At 39.6% G+C, this 24,832-nt stretch overlaps 1 protein-coding gene and 1 long non-coding RNA gene across 2 annotated transcripts in view; one reads left to right on the top strand and one right to left on the bottom strand.

The window, feature by feature from the left end:
• Window positions 1-24,832, bottom strand: part of LOC124282195 (ankyrin repeat domain-containing protein 26-like) — an 895,780-nt gene that overhangs the window by 344,894 nt on the left and 526,054 nt on the right. Inside the window, exons 29-30 of the mRNA XM_046718159.1 lie at window positions 10,010-10,066; window positions 6,519-6,638 (exon numbers count right to left, since the gene is read on the bottom strand). Of these exons, the coding sequence (XP_046574115.1) occupies window positions 6,519-6,638; window positions 10,010-10,066 (177 nt within the window). The remainder of the gene's footprint in view (window positions 1-6,518; window positions 6,639-10,009; window positions 10,067-24,832) is intronic.
• On the top strand, window positions 732-24,665 carry LOC124282197. Its single transcript, XR_006900089.1, has 3 exons — window positions 732-742; window positions 11,998-12,003; window positions 24,254-24,665. It is a non-coding gene; the product is annotated as an uncharacterized LOC124282197 (long non-coding RNA).

Below are 24,832 nucleotides of genomic sequence, written 5' to 3'. Positions count from 1 at the left end.
ATCACCTATTTTGTTCTGGAAAGGTAGAGGTCATCAATTTTGTACACATGTACTAGGGGGGTAAGCAAATTTTTACATAAAAAGATTATGCTAAAATTATTGTTTTTAAATATGACATATGCAAAGGGGGTGTCACTTACTTTGTACATGAATTTTAGGGAGGTCATTCACATTGTACATGCTTCTCCATAAAAATCATCACCAACATTCACCCCATTAATTATGAACGGTCCTTAAATATGTATGTAGAAACTATAAACCGGAAGTTGTGAGCTTATTTATCGTGTGAATGGGTGTAATATATTTTGTTGAACACACTGTCAGCGAGTCGTTAATTCGATGAAAATGATTTATGTTTCAAATCCTTTCGAAAACGATCCGTTGCCATAACATTTCCTCTTTCCAGTGCATCCCAAAGCGTTATAGGCTATGAGAATAGGTTGTTTACGTGAACGAAAACTGAAGCACTTATGTTGTGAGCGTAATCAGGTCAGCGCTAACGTTATTTGTGTAACGCTAATTTCAGTGTACGCTAATCCTATGTTCTAACAACTATTACGACCGCTTTAATGCTCTGTGTAATGTGACATAATGGGGAGTAAATGGTTTGACGAATTTACAAAGCAACTACTCAATAAGAAATTCCGAGAAACGGCAATATTACAATATCTCCAGTACCGTTCTATTAGCATTATTTTTCGTCCAGACACGCTAGTTCTTCGTGCTTTGACAACAGTCGTCAGTCGGGACAACTTACAGATTCCGCAATTCGTAATATAAGAACCACAGAGTTAAAAGTAGGTTTAATGTCGATTTAAGTATAGGCTTGGCCATAGGCAGGCCAGTATCAGAGTGACAGCTACTGTTGGACCGTAACTACCGCAGCGCTCCAAGTGGGCAAGGGGACGCAACTCCAGGAATGTTCCCCATTACATGTATTGTTAGTAATTGTTAGTAAACTTACCTCTGGATTATGGTAGCCTTTATTCCTGTGGTTACACAGATATATACAGAAAATAAAATGAAAATGAAAACACTAAGTCATAGCTATTTCTATTGGTATGCCTATCTAACCCCCGAGTTACCTTCCTTGATCCCGACGTCACTGTATTGTTGATCTAACACCCTTCAAAAATTGTCTGAAATAAATATACAGTGACATCTTCTAAGGGAAGAATCACAGGAAGGACAATGGGAGGGTAATATATCCCATAATCTAGAGGTAAGTTTACTAACAATTACTAACAATACATGTAATTGTTCCTAATTATAACGTTAACATTCCCTCTGGATTATGGTAGCCTGAATCCCAAGTATGGAAGGAGGGTTCCCCTTGGAAGATAATTCCCCTTTATACCACTAGACTCAAGATGAGGATTAACCCCCCAAGAATAACTGACTTAGTGAGAGATAACTACAAGTATCTGTAGATTGGATCAGTAGTAGTGAGGGGAGTATTCCCTTGGAATTGGTGAGCCTTCTAACTTCCTTTCTATGGTTGACAACCTTAAGATCTAAATTATCTTAGTTTTAATCGTATGACGTCACTTCCGGTCAAATGACGTCCCTCTCCGGTTCTATGACATCACTTCCAGTTCTGTGACTTCACTTCCCGGTTCTATGACATCATTTCCAGTTCTTTGACATCATTTCCGGTCCTATAACATCATTTCCGGTTGCAGTGTTATTACTAATAGATGAACTTACTAAGATACTACTAAAATGACAAGATAATATAACATCCAACTCTGATGTTGACAACCAATAGTTAAAAGCGTTAGAAGCTTCTGTCCTTAATGAGCTCGATTAGGAGATTCCAATAAATAATAAGGTTCCCACCGTGATTTCTTCGGCCATGTGTAATGTTTATCCTCCCTGGGTCCCTCTCTCTCCGAGCAGTCTGGTCAACAGTTCCATGTATCCGACTTCCACTCTGATCCAATCTTGTCCTTCTTTAAGATTAATTAACACACACACACACACACACACCAAAGGGGGCAATCAGGCGGAGGCGAGGTGCTTTGCTTCCACTAAAGGACCCAGTGAGTGGAGACCTTCAATAGAAGAAGCAACGTCTCTGAGGTAGAAGTGGATAAAAGTATTTGGGTCTTTCCATTGACAGCTGGCCACTACTTGTTCCAATAGTACCGACGACCAAGCTGCAAGAGATGAAGCCAAGGCTCTGGGGAGAGAATCTGAAATCAACAGAGTCCTGGTCCTGAACGCGATATGTGTAAGTTATAGTCTCCCTAAGCCAGGAGATAGTGTTCTTAGATATCTCTCAGTCAACATTAGTTTTGCATGAAATAAACAAGCAGCAACGATTTCGTATAAACGTCGAAGTACGCTGAATATGCCTCAATGGCATGTTGACATTGTCCATTAAATGCATTCTCAGAATCCAAAGGTTGTTGGAACAAAAATTCCTTGGATGCATCCGCAAGATTCCTAACTGAATCCAGTTTATGAATCCGTTCAATGGCAGTAAGGTGACCCAGTATATTCACTTGATTGGCCATAGCGTCCGCTAGAGATTAATAAACCACATCGAGGAAGGAATGCGTCAATGCCACCTCTTGAGCTGACATAGAGACTAGTGTGTCCATTTTAATCCCCGAATAATCCTGGAAAACTGGAGGAAGCAAGGCCTGTACTCCTGCGGCGAACCAAACCAGTTAGAATACGATAACACATCAATGGAAGTCAGAGCAGCCATGTCAAGTTCCTTAAAATCCCTAATGAAAAAATGGTGTCACTGTTCACGGAAACCCTTGACATCCTGTAAGTGGCCAAAGTCCTTGTCTAAGTTAGGTTGACTGGCTGGGATAAGTTGCTCGTGAATGGCATAGACTGGCTTATGATTAACCTTAGGCAGATTATTCAAAGTTGTAGCCTTGGAGAGGCCCAAGTTATAATTCGCCAACACTCTCTTAAATGACGAAGCATGAGGCAAAGACAGCTTGGGCATCCGTTCCAGTGGTAAACATCCTGACAAGCCCAACTCCACTGGTATGTCAATTTCCTGTTCATCGGACGGCGGTGGAAGGGTATTGGGATATAGTCTGTGTAAATGTTCCATCTTTTCCTTAAATGATCAGCCTAGTGTGCAGTCTTCCCCGGAAACATCCACAGGGTGAACTGTCAGTAAACCCTCTCTCATAACAAACTCCAGCTGAGAAAAGGGGTACACTGGTGAAACGTCCGGATTAGTTAAGTCAGGTACTAACGGGATAACGAGCGGATTGTCCGTGTCTATGTACGCCTGTTGTTCCGTGGGCGTATCCTCTGAACCGCTAGGTCTGTGATTATCGGGTTGCTGGGCTGAGACACTGATGTCAATAGCCGTTGACCCTGTGGCATGGCTCAAGCCAGTAGGGGAATTCCATGCGGCCTGCATGGAATCAAGCCCATGGAAAACCTGCAGCTCAGTCCACCTGTGGGAAAAGATAGCAGGCTGTGAGCGACAGGGAGCCGCCACGGATGGCTGATTCCCGGCAACAAGGGACACCGAGTGTGTAGCTTGAGCCACGGTCAGCCCAGACCCGGGTGCCAGCTAAGCTGACACCATCCCTGTCACATGAAGCCCTAGGCTTCTCCCCATGAAGGGACCGGCCTCTTGCGTACATCAGGGCATGATAACGGGCTATCCCGGACATAGCACCCCTGATTTCCACAGGAAACGACTTTGGCTCCCGGCTCTTACCATCGACCACAAAGTCATTGTATTGTAGCTAATTTCTGCCATCTTGCCGGGAATATTAGACTCCTCCAATTGTTTTGATATCCTACTAAACTTGACCTCGTTCCTGATCTCCATGTCTTGCATGGACTTATCCATGGCGGCCTGATTGTTGGACTTAAACCTTGCTAGTAACTCCGAAATAGCTGACATATCTAAATGGCCAGATGATTTAGATTTTGTCCTAGATTTGGATATTGGCTCAGATTTGATCGACAAGGTTGGGGATCCCGGATTTGGTTTCTTGGTTTTAGAGGATTCCGAGGATGAGGAGTTTTTTCATTTTCTAGGCATAGAACGGGATTTATCCACGATAACCCAACATTCTTCTGACATTTCCTGACATAATAAACATCTTTCCTAAATGGAGCAAGGAAATCCTTTGAAACAAGAAGCACAAAGGGAGTGGACATTGATGTCCGCCATAAATATTTGACATTGGAGACATTTGTTTTGCGACATCGTTGGACTTGAAAAAGGCTGGGAAAATTCCAAAGTCCAAGAAATCAGAAATTTACAATAATAACAATTGAAAAGGAATGCGAATTGTACTTAATATGGAATGTGATGTGACTGACCTATTATGAGGAAGAATTGAAGACGTGAATAACAAAAGAATTTCACTGACTTCTCTACACGTCTTGTGTGTTGACCATACAGAAAAATTATGAAGGGTGTTAGATCAACAAAACAGTGACATCGGGATCAAGGGAGGTATCTCGGGGGTTAGATAGGCATACCACTAGGAATAGCTAAGACTTAGTGTTTTTAAATTTCATTGATTTTCTGTATGTGTCTGTGTAACCACAGGAATAAAGGCTACCATAATCCAGAGGGAATGTTTACGTTATAATAAACACACTCCATTAGATGATAAGAGATATACGAACCTCCCAGTTCAAACTATCAATAAGGTTCAAAATGATTCCCTGGAATGTTTGCGGTGCTCTCCTTCAAACAACTGGCATCATGCTGAAGTAGCAAAGTCCCTTCTCACACACAAATGCAGTTTTCGTCTTCCTTCATGGGTACATGGTGAGTTCCAGTTTGGAAATGACACCAATCCAAAGTATTGTTGGAAAGGCTGTCTTTCTCACCACAATGAATCTGTGTGAATCAACAGGGTCTGAGCCAACCTGAGCCAAGGCAGTAGTAACCTCACAGCCAGAGACTGAAAAAGCGCCCTTGCACTTGCCAACCTTTCTCTTACAACTGCATATTACAACAAGAAAAAATTGTGTCCAGGGACACGGATGACCCCGCTGCTGTAGGAAGAGTTCCCTACACTGAGTACACACCTTTCGAGTCCCATTGAAACACATGTATAAGCTTAATCAATTCTGTTGAGCAGTTTTTGTGGAGAAGTGGATAGACTTAATCCCCTATTTCACTATCATCAGAGAGAAATTCAACAAAATTTGTCTAAGTTCAAATGTCTCTAAACATACAAAAAAAACTATAAAATACAAAAACAAAATATGAGATGCACACCTTTAGAGTCTCTGTAAAAGACATATGTAAGCTAAATGAGTTTTGTGCAGTGTTTTTTTAGGAGAAGTGGATAAAGTACACCCCCTGTTGTATGGGACGAACAGGATGAATAGAACCAAATTCAACTAAGTTCAAACATCTGTAGAAGTGACAAAATTAAGAAATTGGATGAACAAGGTATGAGATGCACACTTTTAGAGTTCCAATGAAACACACGTAGAAGCTCAATCAATTCTGTTGAGCAGCTTTTGTGGAGAAGTGGATAGACTTCACCCCCTACAACACTATATTCAGAGAGAAATTCAACAAAATTTATCTATGTTCAAACGGCATTAAAATTGGAAAAATAAATAAAATACAAAATCAAAATATGAGATGCACACCTTTAGAGTCCATATAAAGCACATGTGTAATCTAAATGAATTAAAGTAGTTTTTGAGGAGAAGTGGATAACGTACACCCCCTGTTGGATGGAACAAACACTGGCTGAATAGAACAAAATTCAACTAAGTTCAAACATCTGTAAAAGTGACAAAATTAAGAAATTGCATAAAAAATTATGAAATGCACACCTTTAGAGTCCCTACAAAAGACATGTAGAAGTTCATTCAATTCTGCTGAGCAGTTTTTGTGGAGAAGTGGATAGACTTCATCCCCTATTACACTTTCATCATAGAGAAATTCAGCAAAATGTACCTAAGTTTAAATGTCTCTAAACTTGCAAAAAAACAATAAAATACAAAAACAAAAATATGAGATGCACACCATTAGAGTCCCAAGAAAGCCCATGTATAAGTTCATTGAATTCCACAGAGCGGTTATGGTGGAGAAGTGGACAGAATACATTCCCTGTTTTGTACGGACGAACACCGAGGGTAACCCTATATGCCCCAGCCATATATGGTGGGGGCATAAAAAGAAACCACCTGAAATAGGAAACCAAGACAGTTGTGAATTCACGCACCATGAATACACAAGAAGATTTTAATAAGTATTTCTCTAAAACCATAAATCTTCACTCAGTTATGCGAGTCAAGATAATGACCCGTTCCATGAACTTGTGGAAGGCTCCATCATGAACGGCTTGTGTTTGTGTGAGATATTATATTGCTGGAAACATGAAGGGTACATGACCAAAATTTTGTTTCTATTCAGCATTGAGAACACATAAAAGGAACACAATATGTGAGGAGTATTAAGTTTAGATATGTACAGTTTTAGCAACTCCCTGTCAAGTCTATCATTCTGTGAACAGTCACCAGGTGATATTTTACAATCTCAAACATACCTTTTCTAGCTTGTAGTTCTGGTCAAAGTTATCTTGCAGTGTCTGCAGACTGTTCAAATCATGACGGATCTGTTTCAGTTGATTGGTTCTCTCCAACAGGGAGGTGTTTGCAGCAGTTAACTGAAAAAAAAAGGAAATCATAAAAAGAACAAAACAAAAGAAAATAATATCAAACTGTGGAATTTGTTTTGAATCATAACTTTATCTCATTGATGTAAAAACCTGAAGAAACTGAAATACTTACAGTAGCATTGACCTTGCCATCAAAATCAATGATAATGGCCACCATTCTTCACAAAACATTACTTCTAACAAGAATCTTATTCCAGTCCCTCTATAGTATTAATAAAAACAAAACTTATGCATGTGATACATAAAATGTCCCTTTTCTCTTCCATTCTTACTTACAGTCCTGTGCCCGTATGCACATGTCGGGTGAAAGTAACGTCAGGCGTAACACACTATGTCGGGCTTAGCGCGCCATGCTCCTACAAGTCCTGCATAACGTCGGTTAAGCCTCGGCCTTATTAGGCCCGACTTAACCGATTTACATCGAGGCGTAGTGTGCTATTTTTAGATTTTCAAATGTTTTAAAACCACCAGGGAAAGGTGCGACTTCGCACATCTGTTTCAGCCGTAGGAATTGTTTTGAAAATATAACATTGAACACTCAGAATGTATATCTCTGTTGTTGTTTGAAAACTTTGATGGAATGGACGCTGAGTTTGCTGAGTTACTGTCCAAAGAATCTCTGAATTATCCTGTATCTTTGTTACTTGGCATTGTGGGGTTTGGCTACATTGTGAATGTCATTGTCACCATCGTTATCGCCCTCATAGTCATCTTCGAGTGGCGTCCCGAACTCAATAGCTATGTTGTGTAGCATACACACTGCACTTCTTTTTGGCAGGTATCCGAGCAACTCCGAGTGAATGCAATGGAACCGGCGCTTGATTGCGCCAAAGCATCTCTCAATACAGTTATACATAGTTATAACGTTCCTCCTGTCTTGATCTGGGATTCCTGACAGGTGTCATCAGCCAGGTGCGAAGAGGGTAGGCACTGTCCCCGAGAACGATCCCGTCTATTTGTCTGTTTCCAAAATCAACAAACATTTGACTCTCCCTTAGGCCACATAAAAAAATATTTTTCTTTCTCATCACTTTTCAAAAACAATATGGGTCGGGCGGGCAGATTTTATTTTAACATTTTACTTTACTTTATGTCCAAAACCCTTGAAGATCAGGGCCCTTATTCTCGAAATGTTCGTAGCTCTAAGAATTCTTAAGTTTGATCGTAGCCAATGTGTTAAGAATGGGCTTAAGAAGTTCGTAGGGATATGAACGTTTCGAGAATAGCTAGCCTGGACTAGAATTGATCTTCAGTAGCCCATGCTTGTTGTAAGAGGGAAATTACCGGATCGGGTGGTCAGGCTCGCTGACTTGGTTGACACATGTCATTGTATCCCAATTGCGTATATCGATGCTCATGATGTTGATCTAGTGATTCATTTTATATTCTACATGAATTGTTCAAGACATCAAGCAATTTGATTCAGCATTTCCATAACATATGAACCCAGGACATATGAACCCATCCCTTTTAGCGCATCAACAGCTCAGCAGTCTTGGCAAACAGTCACCTAATTGGCAAAAACATCATCGGTATGCGTTAATCCATGTTCTCAGATTGATCTACATTATCTGTTGCAAACTGAATGAACTGACCATGTGTACACCCATTTTCGGAAGCGTTGCACTTAGTTCCTTCTTCTGTAACTAGAGATTGTGATAATGAACAAGATATTAATTAAGATATCGGTTGGCTTAAACTATAGTGATGGTGACCCTGAACACCAAGGGCTTGACAGAGATGCCCTTGGTTTCATAGTCTGTATATTTGAGTTAATTTTGAGTATCGTGCTTGGTGACAATGCTATTCCAAGCAAACCTTAACAGTAACAGAAGATATTCTGAGTAAAGGAAATCCAATAACTTGAAGGGTTGTTTTCAGGCTAACTTGAATATTTGAGATGTGGTTGGTTGAGGTCATTTGATTGAATGGTGCTTCCAATAGTTTTCCACTTACCGGTACATTGAGTTGTACATGATTTCATGACAGTTACCCCCAACGACATGTAATACCATGGGATATATGGTCATCCCTGTGTCAGTCAGAGATCTTTTCATTTCCTGAGCAAAATTTAAAGATGGTTGATAAACAAGCATGCACCACCTACTATTTAAGTATTTGAAATACTTTAAGTATTTGTCCATTAGTTATATTTCAGTTTCAAAACTACCAATATTATTACATTTTTTACTAGCAGTAAAAAGGACAATACTGTTTGTGCTTTCAAAACCTTTCTAGAGCTTTGATCAAGTAGCCCAGCAAACGTGAAGATCCAGTTTAGAATTGATCTTCAGTAACCCATGCTTGTCGTAAGAGGCGACTAATGGGATCGGGTAGTCAGGCTCGCTGACTTGGTTGTCATCGTATCCCATTTGCGCAGACCGATGCTCATGCTGTTGATCACTGGATTGTCTGGTCCAGACTTTATTATTTACAGACCGCCGCCATAAAGCTGGAATATTGCTGAGTGCGGCGTAAAACTAAACTCACTCACTCAGCTGTATGTTTTGCAAGTTTTTATACCATTTTCTGGACTTATTTTCAGATGAAAAAATAATAATTGAAAAATACCATTTTTAATATTTTTTGCCCCCCAAAAGCCACTTAGCATCAATATCCATGGGAGGACTTTTTATATATTGCTTACATAACTATTGTAAACGAAATAAACACAAAACCATTTCTGTACCAATTTTTTTTAAATTGAAAAATCGAAAAGACTTGCATCACATACACCTTGAACACCATACCCTGTGGTACCCTTTTCTGTAGACACAGTTATGTTCTTGTTCTTTTGGAGCCTGGATCGTAACATGTGTTCCGTCGACACATCTTACTAAACCTGGAAACCCTGCCACGTTGTAAAAACTGTCTTTCAGTACTACGAGTTAGTTTTGGTCGGGAAAATAGATCCACTGATTCATCAGTCACTGAAGGGACAACAAAACTCTGCAAATTGTTCAACTAACCATAGATTGACAGAATCGCCAACTACATTTTGAAATGATCCTGTAGCATAAAAACATTTCCGGGGTAAGGGTAGAATTGCGGTACACGCCATAGTCATTATCACCTCTGATTGTATTCACTATCTTGAAAATGTCAATTGTCCTCAATCTAAATCTTCCGTACAGATATAGGTTGTTGTATATTTCTAAAGCATTTGACCATTCTCTAAATATACGGTTTCTGTAGAACTGTCGTTTGCGATATCGGTATACGACTGCCACCATTATGATTTAGACAGCTACGTTTGCATACTGGTTTAACGTTACACCCAGGCCCACATTTTACTTACGCTTGGACTAGAACTTATGCCCCACATATGCATACAGCCATTGATTCTTGCAATCACTCACCTCAGTTTCCATGGAGGTCACCTTAGACTCTGCAGCTGTCAATTTCCCAACCAGTTGCTGTAAAGTAAAATACCGATCCTTATTCATCTCCACAAGATAACAATCTACATCAATGAAAATCAAAATATGTTGTCTTTCTGTGTAACACACAGCTGGAATATTGATTATAAGAATCTTCCAAAAATATTGCCAATTAGTTGATTGTTGAGGTCCAATAGAAGAGTAAACAAAAATATAAAAATATGTAATTTTTAGAGTAAAATTGATATTTTATACTTAACCTGACTCATGCTCTTTTGCTTGTCTTCTTCTTCTTGCGAACATAGTGGAAACACTTGTATCTCCTTAATTGAAGCTCCCTTCAATGTAAAATCACTAATTAGTACTCACCACGAGTTGCTCCCCTTTAATCCCTTTTGGCGGGAAAGGTGTCGCCACCTTACACCTCGTGCTTCACTCTCTCCTGATTTTGCGAGCCCAACACTTGAATTTACAGGGAAATCCAAAGTGTTATGTGGGGAGGATGGGAGGGCTGACCTCATGAGTCAGGATAAGTATAAAATATCAATTTTACTCTAAAAATTACATATTTTTCCTTATCCTGACTCATGCTCTTTTGCTTGTAGAATCCTACGGAACGGAGGAGGGAGTAATAGAATACTTTGGATTTATAATTAGTGATTTTGTATAAATATAACTGTAATAACTGGTATGGGAACTTCATGAAGGCATTGACTTAGGATATTTCCTGTATATAAACCATAGGTTATATAATGCCATAATTGGGTATTACATTGATATATATTGAAAAACCATTACATATATTATATATATATATAAGTGACTCTGATAGAGTCGCTGTACAACTAAAGATAATATCCATATATACTTAGGGGTGAATGACCTAAGCTAAATATATATACATAGCTCTAGAACTCCTTAGAGTTATAAGCTAGCTAAATTATGTATATAATACATATTAAACTTGTGATGGTAATATTTTAACGCCTCTCACGAGGGACTGTCAGCTGTTGAGCCGAGGACCAAAGGGCGAAATGGTGAATGCCAGAGACATCTTCTGTGGTGATGTCTCTCAGGTAGTGATTCGCAAACACCATGTTCGATTTCCAAAAGCATCCTTCCATAATTGTGTTCAATGAACAGTTACCGTGCAGGGCGGGGTGGAAGCCAGTGCCCTAATCTCATCTTGGTTTTGATGCTGTTGGTGGGTTCAAGCCTGCTGCCTTGTAGTAGCAAGTATGACAGTCCTTATCCAAATAGATATGGTAGTACTGCGAGACTTCTGTTTGATTAAGTTGGCGATAAGGGGACGAATAATCTTTTGAGAAATCTTAAGCCTTGTTTTTGGATCGTCGTAAGTAAACTTTGAGAGCTCTGACTGGACACAGTGATAAGTCTTGTGTATCTTGTGATCCGAGAATCGAAGATAAGCTGGTACATGGAATAACCTGTCTGGTTGACCTGGTAGTTGATTTTTTGCGATGAAATCCCATCTTAATCCCAGGTGCGCTATGTTTTGATTGTCATCAAACTGTATCCTCTCGTAATCCAGAGCGTGAATTTCAGATATTCTTGCTGCCGTGGCTAGAGATAGCAGAAATAGTGTTTTCTGTGAGAGAAATTCAAAGTTTGTCGATTCCAAAGGTTCATAGGCCTCACTAGTGAGGTGTTGTAACACTACATTCAGATCCCAAGCTGGGGCGTGGAACTTCCGCTTTTGGTCCTCCAATCGGAAAGCACGTAGTAAGGCCAGTAACTCTGGAGATTTTGTCAGCTTGACACCCGTTCTCATAGTGATCACAGAGCTAAGCGCAGCAAGATATGTTGATATCGTCGAACCTCTTAAATGTTTGTTTTGCCGCAGGTAACACAAATAGTCTGCCACTTGAGGATGTGAAGCATCTCTCGCTGTAAATCCTTTATTAGCTGCATAATTTTCGAAACTGTGCCACTTGTCGTCGTACAAGTTACGAGTCGAGTGTCGTAAGGCAAGCGTGACCGCTTTTGCCGCCCTGGCAGAATATCCTCTCTTGTTTAAACACATTTGTATACAGTCCATACGTGAAGTTGGTAAACTTCTGGGTTTCCGTGCACTTGTTTTGTGTGTGGATGTATTAACAGGTTTGAGCGCTTGGGTAGCTCTAATACTGGTTGACCGATTCTTTGAATTAGCATGGGAAACCATACTCTGGCTGGCCAGTAGGGCGCGACCAAAGTGAGTTGTAGATTCTGTGTTTGTTTGATTTTCTGTAATACTTGAGGTATTATTGCTGGCGGCGGAAACGCGTACGCGTTGAGGCCTTCCCATGATATACTTAGAGCGTCCGTACTTAGTGCAAATATTTCCGTATTGAGCATCCACTCTGTCGGTGATGGTAGATGAGGCCGAGAGAGCGCGTCTGCTAGTACATTTTTGGCTCCGGGAATGTGAACTGCTCTGATCTGTAGATTTAGATCGTGGGTTAGATCGAATAGTTGAAAGCTTAAGTTCAAAAGGTTCAGTGATCTCGTTGAGCCTTGCTTGTTTACGTTAGAACGCCACTGTGGAATTGTCGGTATGAATCATAAGGTGCGCATTTTGTAGAAATGTGCTCCAATGTAGAATGGCGTTGATTACAGCTTTCATCTCTAGGATGTTTATATGGAGTTTGCTTTCTTGTTGGTTCCATAATCCCGATGTCGTCTGGTTGGCGAGATGAGCTCCCCAACCTTGAAGTGACGCATCAACATATAGATGGGTTTTGAATTCCTGCTCTGCTAAACAAATCCCTTCGCAGACATTCGATTTCTTTGTCCACCATAGTAGATGAGGTCTGAGATGTTTCGGTAGACTGAATGGCTGTAAATCGTCGAGATGTGCATTGATGAAGACCTGTAAGGGACGTAACTGTAACCTGCCTCTGACTGTCATGTCTTGGGCTGATGTGAGGAGACCTAGGAGGCTCTGCCATTGTCGAAGTGGTAACGGAGAGCGTAGAGCTGGTGGAATGGTCTGTTGGATCTTGATCCAACGGTCTTCTGGTACGACGATACGGTTGAGATTTGTGATAAATCGAATGCCTAGGAACTGTAGGTCTTGTGACGGTACTAGGTCCGACTTGAGTAAGTTTACTAACCATCCTAGCTGTGTTAGTAGCTTTATGATGTAATTTAACTGTAGTTTGAGATGCTGTGGATCTTGATCTACTTGTATCCCGTCGTTGAGGTAAAACGCACTGCGTAGCCCTTGATGATGAAGATAGGTGATAATCGGTTTCGTTATCCTCGTGAAAAGCCAGGGGGCTGATGATATTCCGAATGGGAGCACTTTCCACTGGTAATGTTGCCCGTCTAAAGTAAACCGTAGGTATTTCCTGGCTTTGGAGTGTATCGGGATGTGCAGGTAAGCGTCCTGTAGATCGATACTGCCCATGTAGTCCATGGGGCGAATCAACTGCCGTAACTGAGGTAAATGTATCATGCGGAACTTCGGGGGTTTGCGTAGATAGTTCTTGTTGAAAAAGCTCATGTTGTAGATGAGTCTGTATTTCTCCTTGGAGTTTTTCTTGGGAACTAGGAAAACTGGGGAGTAGAAACCTGGTTCTATGTTGTCTTGGTCTAGTACTTCTATGGCCTGCTTTATTAAGAGTGATGTAACAGCCTCTCTTAACTTCGGTAGTTGTTGTGCCTGTACGTCGAACTTGTGAGGGTTGACTGTCAGCGGAGGCTTGGCCTTTAGTGGGATACGAAATCCGTGACGAAGAATGTTGGAGACATAAGGGTCTTGTAACATTCCCCAGTTTTCCCAGTAAAGTTGGAGGCGTCCACCCACTTGAGATGGTTGTACTGGAACGGCTGGGGTGGAAGACTCCAGTCGTTCGAACCTGTCTTTCAGCGTTTATAGTTGCGGGAACCTCTGGGTGTCCTGCCTCTTCCTGATCCTCCTCTATAGTTGCGAATGGGCTGACGAAAAGAATCTTTCCTCTAGAGCTGGTTATCTTCCTGTCTCGTGCTCTCTGTAGGCCCGTGAATTTAGATCTTCCTGAGTATCTTTGAGAGGTCTGTCGGATGACGCTGGCTAGTGTGTCCATCGATTTAATCATCAGGACTTCTCTGGAATCCTTAGTGACTTCCTTGGAAACTTTGTCTATTTCTCCATTAAAGATGGATGTTGAAGACCACAGGGCTGTATACAGTGGGGCTGTAAAGTTCTCACCCCAGTTGCAGGAAGCGAGGAGGCCTTGACGACGAGCTAAGGTCAGTGCTGCTGAAATAGATGTAAGATGATCTGTTAGGAACTGCTGGTCTTTCTTTTGCATAAGTAAGGCAGAATAAATCATTCTATCATCCTCAGAAGTCGGTATCCACGAAATCTGGTGATAAGAGTCTCATTGATCGTTCTAGATCTATTTAAACCAAAAAACATACGTCTCGTCATGGTTTCTATCTGGACTAACTTGCGATCATCAATCTTGTAATTCTTGTACTTGACATCGTTGATCAACTTATAGTTCTCATCGATGTCTTGAGCTTTGAAGAAGGGGTCCATGTTATCGTGGAGAACTTCTTGGCATGAAAGTTAGGTATATGTGGTGTCTGAACTTTCGTGGCTTTGTGGAATGCTGCATCTAGATTCTGTGGAACTGCTGCAATCGGGTTACGTCGGTGGTAGTGTGATAGCATCTGCATCGTCTTCTTTCATCAGATATGTCTGCGTCACATTGCCATTTTTAGATGGTGATGAGAGATCTAGGTTATTGACCATCCAATACCGTATCTCAGCATCGGAGAAAATAACTCCTCCATCATCCTCTATACCATCATCATTGATGAGAGGTTGGTGCTGTTCTGGACTGCGTGCTTCTGTCTCTACGTCCGGCGATGCTTGTGCAGCTCTGTATGGTGACCTGTAAGGTGATCTACGTGGTGATGAACGAGGAGGAGATCGTCTAGGTGATCTACGTCTATTGGTTGATCTTCTCGGTGACCTGTGAGGAGAACGTTGATAGCTTCGCGAAGCTCTTGTGTAGTCCCTCGATGTCCTTCTAGATGATGAAGATCTGGATTCAGCTGCCCTTCGCGAATGCCTTCGCGAAGCTTCCTCTGCGTCCGGTCCGGGGGAATTACGATAAGACCTTCGCGAAGGCTTTCGTGATGTCTGATGGTCCGAGTCCACATCTTGGGATGAAGGTGACGAGGGTGATGATCTATCCCGCCTTAGCGAAGGCCTTCGCGAAGGCTGTACATCTAGGTCCTTCGTGAAGGTGGTCCGTGCCTTCCTTCGCGAAGGTGACATCGTCTTGGCTGCTACGTTGACGGGGGGTGCCTCTGGGGTGCTGTCTACGTTGGAGCCTTCGCGAAGGCTCGGTCCTTGCTTCTGCAGTCTATATCGGTCTTCCATCATCGTCATAATTTGCTGCATCAGGTCATCAGGGATGGTCTGCGACGATGTTGTCTGAGCCTTCTCTGCGGAGTTAATGATGGGGTCCACAGCAATAACGTCTGACATCAGTGTAGAGGCATCAGGCTGCATGAAGATCTCTGCTGAAGTCACTGTCGCTGACACCGGCCGCTTCTTGTGCCGTATGTCGGGGATGATAATCGGCTGGTCATCGTAGAGGCCCATTTCTTCGGCTGGAACGATCTCGGCTGAGAAAGTTCTCGCTGTCTTCGTAGACTTTCCTTTGGATGTCGACGCTGCCCTGGGGGTACGAAGTCTGCGTTGAGAAGACGTCGAGGCCCTCTTGGACTTTAGCTGCGATGACGGGATGTCTGGGGAGGCCGGTCGCTTCTTAGAGGTGACGGACTGCGTCCCCACGCCTCTTCCGATGGGGTCTCTAGCAGAACACCAGACGGTAGGGGGTCGATCGCCAGCAGCTGACTAGATGGAGTATCTGGAGTATCAGCCATATTTAGCCCTTGTTTGCGTGACCTATCTGCAGCACGTCTTAAGACGCAAAGATAGTATTTATTAAATGCAGAATTAGATAAATCAATGCAATAACTGCAACGTGAATCAAACGCACACGGCGTAGAACAACTAGGGCATATTACATGCGGATCTGAGGCAGAAAAACGTAATCTACAAATAGTACAGATTTTCATCAACGTAATACTAGCTGAACAATCACGAATACGCGTGAATAAACAGTAGAAATACGATAAATAATCAATACAAATTACTGAAGGATACTAGCTATACCTCTATAGTACACTATAAGAAGTAATAAACTAAGAAAAATCAAAGGATATGTTGTGTAAGGAGACACAGGCGCTCTCGCATCCTGCTCACTGGGCGAAGAAGGAGAGAGTGAAGCACGAGGTGTAAGGTGGCGACACCTTTCCCGCCAAAAGGGATTAAAGGGGAGCAACTCATGGTGAGTACTAATTAGTGATTTTACATTGAAGGGAGCTTCAATTAAGGAGATACAAGTGTTTCCACTATGTTCGCAAGAAGAAGAAGACAAGCAAAAGAGCATGAGTCAGGATAAGGAAAAATATGCAAATATATGTTTCAATAATTTGACAAATTATTTCAGAAAGATCAATAGGACATAGCACACCATTGAAACCAAAAAAAGTCTGTGCATAAACTATGTATGTCCATGTGGTCAAGAAAATGAGTAAGACTCCAAACTAATATTCATACAAAGATATCACTTCTGATATACATAACATCACTTCCTTTTGTCTCTTGTCATCGTTTCTGGATGTCTGCTGTTCTAATTGTAAGATAAATTGCCTACTGCACAGAAGTCACCTGATATCCTCACACTGAAGAGGACTGGTACTTCAAGGACAGAGAAACTCACCATCACCACCAGCGATGTGCAATAACTCATATCTGGATATTTATTCATCTTCTTGTATCCATGCAATGCATCACATGTTCAAGAGTTATTCATATCACCTTGTATTTTTGTCTGTATTGATACAAATCACTGTTATTCATTCTTGCACCATTACCACTCCAAGTTTGTTAAGGATTGTTACTTTAAAAGGTAAGGTGTCCAACTGTGTGCATCTTTTGAAATTGTCAATGACGATAATACATGAAAAGTTGGTTTTCATATCAATGCCAACAAACAACATGTAAACAATAATCAGTCAGATGACCGATGAAAATAAGTGAATCTGTCCACATTCAAACATAAACTGTTGGGTTATAAAAAAAATAACAACATGACATGAGAGTAGAGAGATGAGTTTAATAGACACTTAATCAGCTGTTTTACCCCCCCAGATGCCAGAGGGACATATATATCCTTCCTCTTCAAGACTCACTTTGAAGTCGATTATAATACAAACTGTGTTGCACATACAATTACAATACAGAGTTTTGGATTCTGCAGGAGATTTCCTGTGTCTTGATACCATCCACTATCATCTTAGGCAAAGCAAAAAAGCTGAAATTGACCTTTCAAAAGTGGATACATCGTAAATGTTGCCATTTTTTACACATAGCGAAATTATGATTCACTGCATTGTTTGGTGTATGTGTACAAAATGTAAAAATCAGATAGTAGTTTGGAGTACCCAATTTGAAAAAAAACCCATATTAATGATCACTGATATCAGCTTTTCATCAAATCACTAATGATAATTCTGAAACATCCACGAACATGAATGCCGAAATGATAGAAGGCTCATTTCGGCATTCATGTTCGTGGATGTTTCAGAATTAATTCATACAAAAATTCAGGATTAATTATTACCACTACAAGCGATATATTAGGATTCAAATATTAGGAAAATATTAATACAGAATATTAGTTTCATCATGATCAGTAACAACTTAGAGAAAGACACCAGTTTAAAGTAACAAAATTAATTTCACAGACATACTATTCAAAAGGTTATAAGTTACGACTACATAGTTAAAAGATGTTTCTACATAAATCCTAGCCTGAGGCAATAAGGACACAACTCTTAGACACACCTTTCTGTGAGACAAAAGCTTTGTCTAGATGGTTTAATAAACTGCTTTGAAAAAGTAAATATGGGCACAAATAAAATATTCCATTTATTACCGAAGTTGTCAAATTAAAGGTCACATGCAACCAAAAAATCAAACATAATTAAAACACAATTATCACTTCTTCATGACATATAATATGCATTGCTGATTATGAAAAAACAAATAAACAAAATTATAAGCGTATAATCGCAAATCAAAAGTGCAATATTTTGTACTTGGGTTTACCTCCCTCGAAACGAAGCAGCCGGGATACCGAACCCAGTCAGAGCGGGTGGGTGTGCACTCAAGTGTAACGGCTGGTTCATTAGCAGATGACGCCTTCACGGCTGATTGTGTGTGTATATATAGAGATGTTGGGTTTTGTAAATACATGCTCATTTTTTGTGTATAACATTTTGCAATCAACAGACATCATAACATGTCATGTGTTCAAGTATCACACCTGCCTGACTGTGTAATTACATTATGTGACAGAGACCGAACTCGGGCCATAAATCAATGCATTTTGTTTATGGTGTATAGCCTGATTGGTGTTAAGTTCAAATTGCATGTGGTCAGTGATCGCAGTTGTGTATTGAATATTGTCATTAGCAGACAGGCAGGCAGACACACAGGTGTCAATAAAACAAGACATTGAGTTTTGTCTGTGACAGCGACATATCTATATCACAGTTAGAAATTGTGTCAACGCTAAATAATGACATTGCTTTTAAGTATCGAACTGAGAAAGTGTCTCCGGTAAGAAGAACGTGTGGTGAAATAGACAAATGAAATTATATAAACAGTTTATTTACTGTCATAACATATAAAAGCTCGCCTGTGAGATATCAACAAAACATTATGAAAATAGCTCACACCAAAGCCTTCACCGAGTATTCACCAGACAGCCCGCTTTCAAGTTGCGCGAACCTATTTCACTGCGCACGTGCTATGAGCGCAGCCCAGCTGTTGAAACCCGTATTCCCCAGAAAAGTCTGGGGAAAATTAGTGAAACGTTTGAACTCCGATTTCGCGTGTTTTTTTTCATCGCGTTATTTTTCAACTTTATAAGTTTAATTTGCATTTTTGACGCTTTGTTTCGGTAAGTCCATACCGAAAGGTATCAGAATCTGCAAAGTTGTGTTTTATGTTGCATGTGACCTTTAAGGAAAATAAACTCAAATCTACTTTCAAACATAGGCTGGCCATCCGCTGTCGCCGCATGTAGAATGCAACATCACAGAAGAAACGTGACGTCATAGCCTTGTCCATGATGTCACGTTATCATGACAAAGTGATATTTTGCCCTAGGGCATCGTATGAAAAATATGAACCCCGATATTTCCCCCTCTAGGGTAATAAATTAGAAAACCTAGGGTAACATTGTGCAAACACTTCAAATTAGGGTCATTAGGCCATGGCCCAAGACCTTTGATAAATAGAATGCTTCTCCATGAAGTATTTGTAATGGTGAAAACAGACAGTATCTGCTTCAGTAATATCCATCATGTCAGCACAAGCAAAAACCAAACAGCGTTCATTTTCTTCAAGACTCATAATAGTTAACAAATCTGTTCTTGTGAAAACAGATTTATGGCAATCTGTTTTGGTTAGCAAACCAATTGAACATCTCTCCAAAGCCATTTTATTTCATTTAACACAGCAAACTTAAAATGTTTAAGAATCAATTTATCTGCTTAACATCAACACTAATCTGCACTACAACAAATCATGCTTAATGCTTGGAAGATCTGCAAAAACAATAAAGATCACATATACTCTAGGGGGGCACAAATACATAAATCACTAATTGGCATCGTTATAAATGAAACCCCGTCATTAAAACTACTCATTTCGTTCTTTAATTAACTTAAATCGACCTTTTTGACAACAGCGCATAATCCCCCCCCCATCGAACGATATTTCAAGCAATCAAAGGGGCACGTCTACGTGACGTAATGTGAGGAATAGATATGTACATTTCAGGGGGTAAGTTAACTTTTTTACAGGTTTGTATAAACCTGAAATCGTGACAATTGTTGTGAAAAATGAAAGCTATATATTCTCACAATCTACTGTCATTTAATTTTGTCACCTGCTTTGCCTAGCTTCCGAGTTACAACTTGTTTTCATAGACGATTCTGTCAAAATCACTTGGTGTCGCTAGGCCTTTTTTGTTCGAGCTAGATGCTAGTGATAGTGAAAACGATGATCAGCCTCGCTAATCACGGTTACGGTTAATTTCTTCAACCTAAACTGTGCAACATTAGGAAGGGTTTATGCCCATCAGATGCCGTTATTTGAAAATATCTCCGGTAGTTCTTGTCTGATTGTAATAAAGTATCAAAGCTGTGTGGGCTTTTTCAGGTTTTCTAATGCCTGGATGGTATAATGCATTTCTGTGTTTTTTTTACCTCGATATTTAATCATGTCATGTAAAATATGAAGTCTATTATATATATTAAAAATTGACATTTGATTTATTTGAATCCGTAAACTAAACAACCCCACTTTGCCATTGCTAGAAGAATCTGAAAATTTACTTAGGTAAATAGGTACATACAGTTTTAGCACATAACAAATGCTTATATGTATTTCTTATGCAAGAATGAAATTCTGTTCGTATTCTCAAAACAGTGTCGGCCAATAAGTTTTTACACGCAATTACAATTGCAGGCAATACAGCAATTAATATTCCCTTGTTGTAACCCGTGTTAGGTGATATACACCTACACATGTTATTTGTCATCATTCACTTGCTGGTCAGTTAATGAATTTATAACAGGTATTATTAGTGATAACACCACTTAGATTACCTGACAAAGGTTCCCATTTGGCATTTCTTGTGTCTGGAGTAAATACTCAACATTATAGATAAAGGTCTGATGTGGAAAATGTATTACATGTTATGTAATATGTGCATGGAAGTGCAGCGAGAAGAATTATCAGCTGAGTTAAAAAACAAACATCGATCAAAGGATTTACTGATAACACGCTGATTGATTACTTACTTTTATCTTGCACAACGGATTTGTCAAAAGGTAGTGTTTATGTATGTAGATTTACTAATCTATACTGAATACACTCTGTCGTAAAGTGTCTGTGTGAAAACAACTTCCTTCCTTCAAAGGATTAACTCATTAAGGCCGAGAGCCGCATATATGGGGCAAATGAATCAGCTCCTCACAGCGAGTGACGTGTTTATGGGGCAGGTAATTGGCAGTTTCTCACAGCGAGAGCCACATATATTCATCAACAGAAAGCACCTCTTATTCAGCGAGAGACGCACATGTGTGTTGTACTTTTAAAAATCGCACTGTACCTATTATTTCAACCAATTTAGTAGTACTGAGCAAATATTAGCTTTTCTTACGAGAGATGCTACCTTTAGTGTCAATCAGAAGAAGTATTTAAAGTGTTTTGATAGCAATTGCTAATCATTATCATAGGCTTGTACAGCATTTGGCAAATGAACACATGTGGGCGAGAAAGGGGATTATGATGTTTTTACAGAGGTAAGTGTCCAGTACGCTTCATTGGGAATGGATACTGAAATAGTTCGTATGCACATTGATTGAATTAGATGTAATGGTTTAGAGGTTACTGAAGATTATAGTTTCTTCAACTTCCTAATAAATAGGAAACAATATGAAATTTCAAGGACATACAAAGAATTCAAACACAATAGAATAGTTTGAATTTACTTTTTTAGGTATTATTACATTGTCATGTTTCATATAATGAAACATAATGTATAAACACAAATAATTATACATCCAAGCTCGAATAGATTAGACATAATTTAACTTACTAATTTGAAGCTTACTGAATTGTAATTAGTTATTTTCCATAATCTAAAGTTGATAATGTTACCTAATCAAATATAAAGTGATAAGTCGCGCCTTTGCATCAAATATATATACATGTCAGTGTTATTACAACAATGAAATCTTTTACTAGGTTTGTTACAAAAAACAGTAAGTTGGTAATTCAAAAAATTCTCAAACATAGACAGAAGTAATATCATAAGTTATTACATGTAAGCCATACAAAGGTATTTCAAGTATTTTTGTTCAAGATGTTGAAAGTTGCATGTTGATTTGAATTGTCAGTTTTCTATGCAATTTACATGAGCATTGTGTAAAACATTTGTATTTGATCTCTGTAATTATCAAATCCGGTGTAATTATCACGTGTATCAATGAACTGAGTCTCTATTGATCCATCGTCAATAAAAGCTGGATAGTATATCAACTACGGTATCGATACACATGCGTATAATCATTCAATCAGATTACTGTAATGAGATAATTGAACACCTCTTTCTACCTCGAAATAACAGCCTCCGGTAGAATGCATATGTAGTTACGTCCTGGTTGAAAGGTTTGTCCCGTGACAAGTGTAAAATAAACAGATGCTCTGTTATATGATTGGACAACTTGCTTTATGGAGTCAAGCCCCTCCCTGTAATGTTTATGCATGCATGCACATCTGTAATCTAATGAACCTCGTTTGCATTCAGTATAAATATAGGCACGCTTACCTTCATAATTGTATATATATATATATATTGTTATTTTATTTGGGGGTTAGGTTAGTGTCAACTGCAAGTTTATACACTATAATAATTCAGTATAGTGCCACTTCATGAATTCTGTAATACGTGTACTTTAGTTTGGATATTCATTCATATCAAGGTGAAGATTATATTTACATGTACAGCAAACCATTATGTTTTATGTACTAGTTCTGTGCGTAAAATGTATATGCAAATAAATACTATCTCTACTCTGGTTGGATTTCAATCCCTTTGTTTTACTTATCGAAAAACACTAAGATGAGGACAAATAAACTCGCCAAAGTGTCTATCTACTCCTATTTGTCTTATGTGTATATTTCATACATCGTTACCAGTGTGTATGTTTGCAAGACACAAACTGTTACATGACAGCTTGAGTTGATAAAGCCGAAACCCAGCATGTCGACTGGTCAACAATATAACCAATAATCTATCCGAGCTGTTGAGTGACCAAATGTGCTCTTCAGAAATTTCGCTCATGCCCCATCACCTGTCCTTTCCTCTGTGACAGGTATCCCATGATACGATTGGTCACAAATAACATATGACCAGCCACTATATTGAACAGTTGAGATACCGAACGTTCTATTTGGGAAATTTGATGACGCCGTATCACGTGACTCTTTGTTTTATGTCTATGCAAGGAATATGTAGTATCCATTTTTTATATGTATGTTTGTATGGTCACGTATGTTTTCTGCATTAAATCTAGATGAAACAAAGTGCCAAGCTATGAATGTGCTCTATGTTAGTCACAGACTAGCGTAATAGTACTTTCACTAAAATAGTTTGTATACACTAGAAATGTATCGGCAAAAAGAGGGAACAATTACAAGTATTGTTAGTAATTGTTAGAAAACTTACCTCTGGATTATGGTTGCCTTATTTCTGGGGTTACTATCATGGAATAATAATTCATACAAAATTCATTATTCATTATTACCACTACAAGCAATATATTAGGATTCAGATATTAGGAAAATATAAATATAGAATATTAGTAATAGCTTAGAGAAAGACTCCAGTCAAAAGTTGTAAAACTCATCTCACAGACATACTATTGAAAAAAGGTATAAATTACGGCTACACAATTTCACAGATATCCAAGATAAAATCCTAGCCTAAGGTATTGAGGACTCAAGCTGTTAGCAACCCTTTCAGTAATTCAGAGTTATGACCAGACGATTAAATGCATCTATTGTAATCCAAGCACCTGTAATTGACACATCAGATTAGGCTCATTGAGATCTAGCCCAGGGTAAGCATCCAAGCACCCAGTAAAAGTGCCATCGAGATTAGTGCCAGTTAAACTAGGATTAACAAGGATTAAGAGTGATTGTCCTGTCTGGTCATTGAAGGACCCACCCCATTTAGTATATTCTGTATTTGATAGGCTAATGTAGGTTACACCCAATTTTTGTATCAGTCAACCAATCATAATCTCTTTATTGTTTTAATTGTAGATAAAATGTCTCTATCTTCATTTGTCGATGAGTAGGGTTTAGACTCCCAACACAGGTCAGCTTTAGCCCTCAGCCCAGAGGGTTGTACCGACTCTCTGTGGCCACCCCATGTTACTCCGTTCTTGTAAATAAAAGTGTGATTAGCTTCTTGTGACTTCGGACTCTTTTGCTGAGTTAATTCCCCCAAGCAGACCAGCACGCCAGTTAGATAAGGTGTTTCACCGGAACAATCACTTGGACCCCAGACCCTTATCATAATAGTTGGCGGAGAATCAACGATTTTCGGAACCTCGGAGCCCAGGAACTAACTACAACCAGCTACAAGAACACATGGAATAACAAGCGACTGCATCCACGTCTGATCTCAACACTGGATTAAGGACCACCAACTCCTGTAAAGACACCAACCAAGGAAGAAAAAGTCTTCAAAAATTGTAAGTACTACTTTACATTGTTGATTTCTTGTCTTTCTTAATTATAGTACGGTACATACTATAAGGTGTCATGGCCAATATGGAGTCTGGTATGGAAAGAAACTGTGGAAGTGAAATTCCAACTGTGTCCTTAGTTACCCCCCTTGCCAAAAGTGTAATTCAGGTAACATTTGGCACTGAAACAACAACTTGTTTAATAGATACAGGGGCATCCATTTGCTGCATTTCGGTCTGCTTTTTCTAAACAAAGCTTTCAACAACCCTGTACTTGGAAACTCACCCTTTCCACAAATTCAAGGTGTTGGCGCGAATTGCACAAGGTGTTGGGTTCAGTTGTGTTAGATTTTGTCATTGAAGATCAAGAATTTTTCACAAAAATTCTATGTCCTG

The sequence above is a fragment of the Haliotis rubra genome, unplaced genomic scaffold, assembly GCF_003918875.1.
Source record: "Haliotis rubra isolate DU_JTF1 unplaced genomic scaffold, ASM391887v1 Scf295, whole genome shotgun sequence".
Classification (NCBI taxonomy): domain Eukaryota; kingdom Metazoa; phylum Mollusca; class Gastropoda; order Lepetellida; family Haliotidae; genus Haliotis; species Haliotis rubra.
The sequence above is the reverse complement of the archived record's forward strand: the minus strand, read 5'-3'. Positions and strand labels throughout refer to the sequence as shown.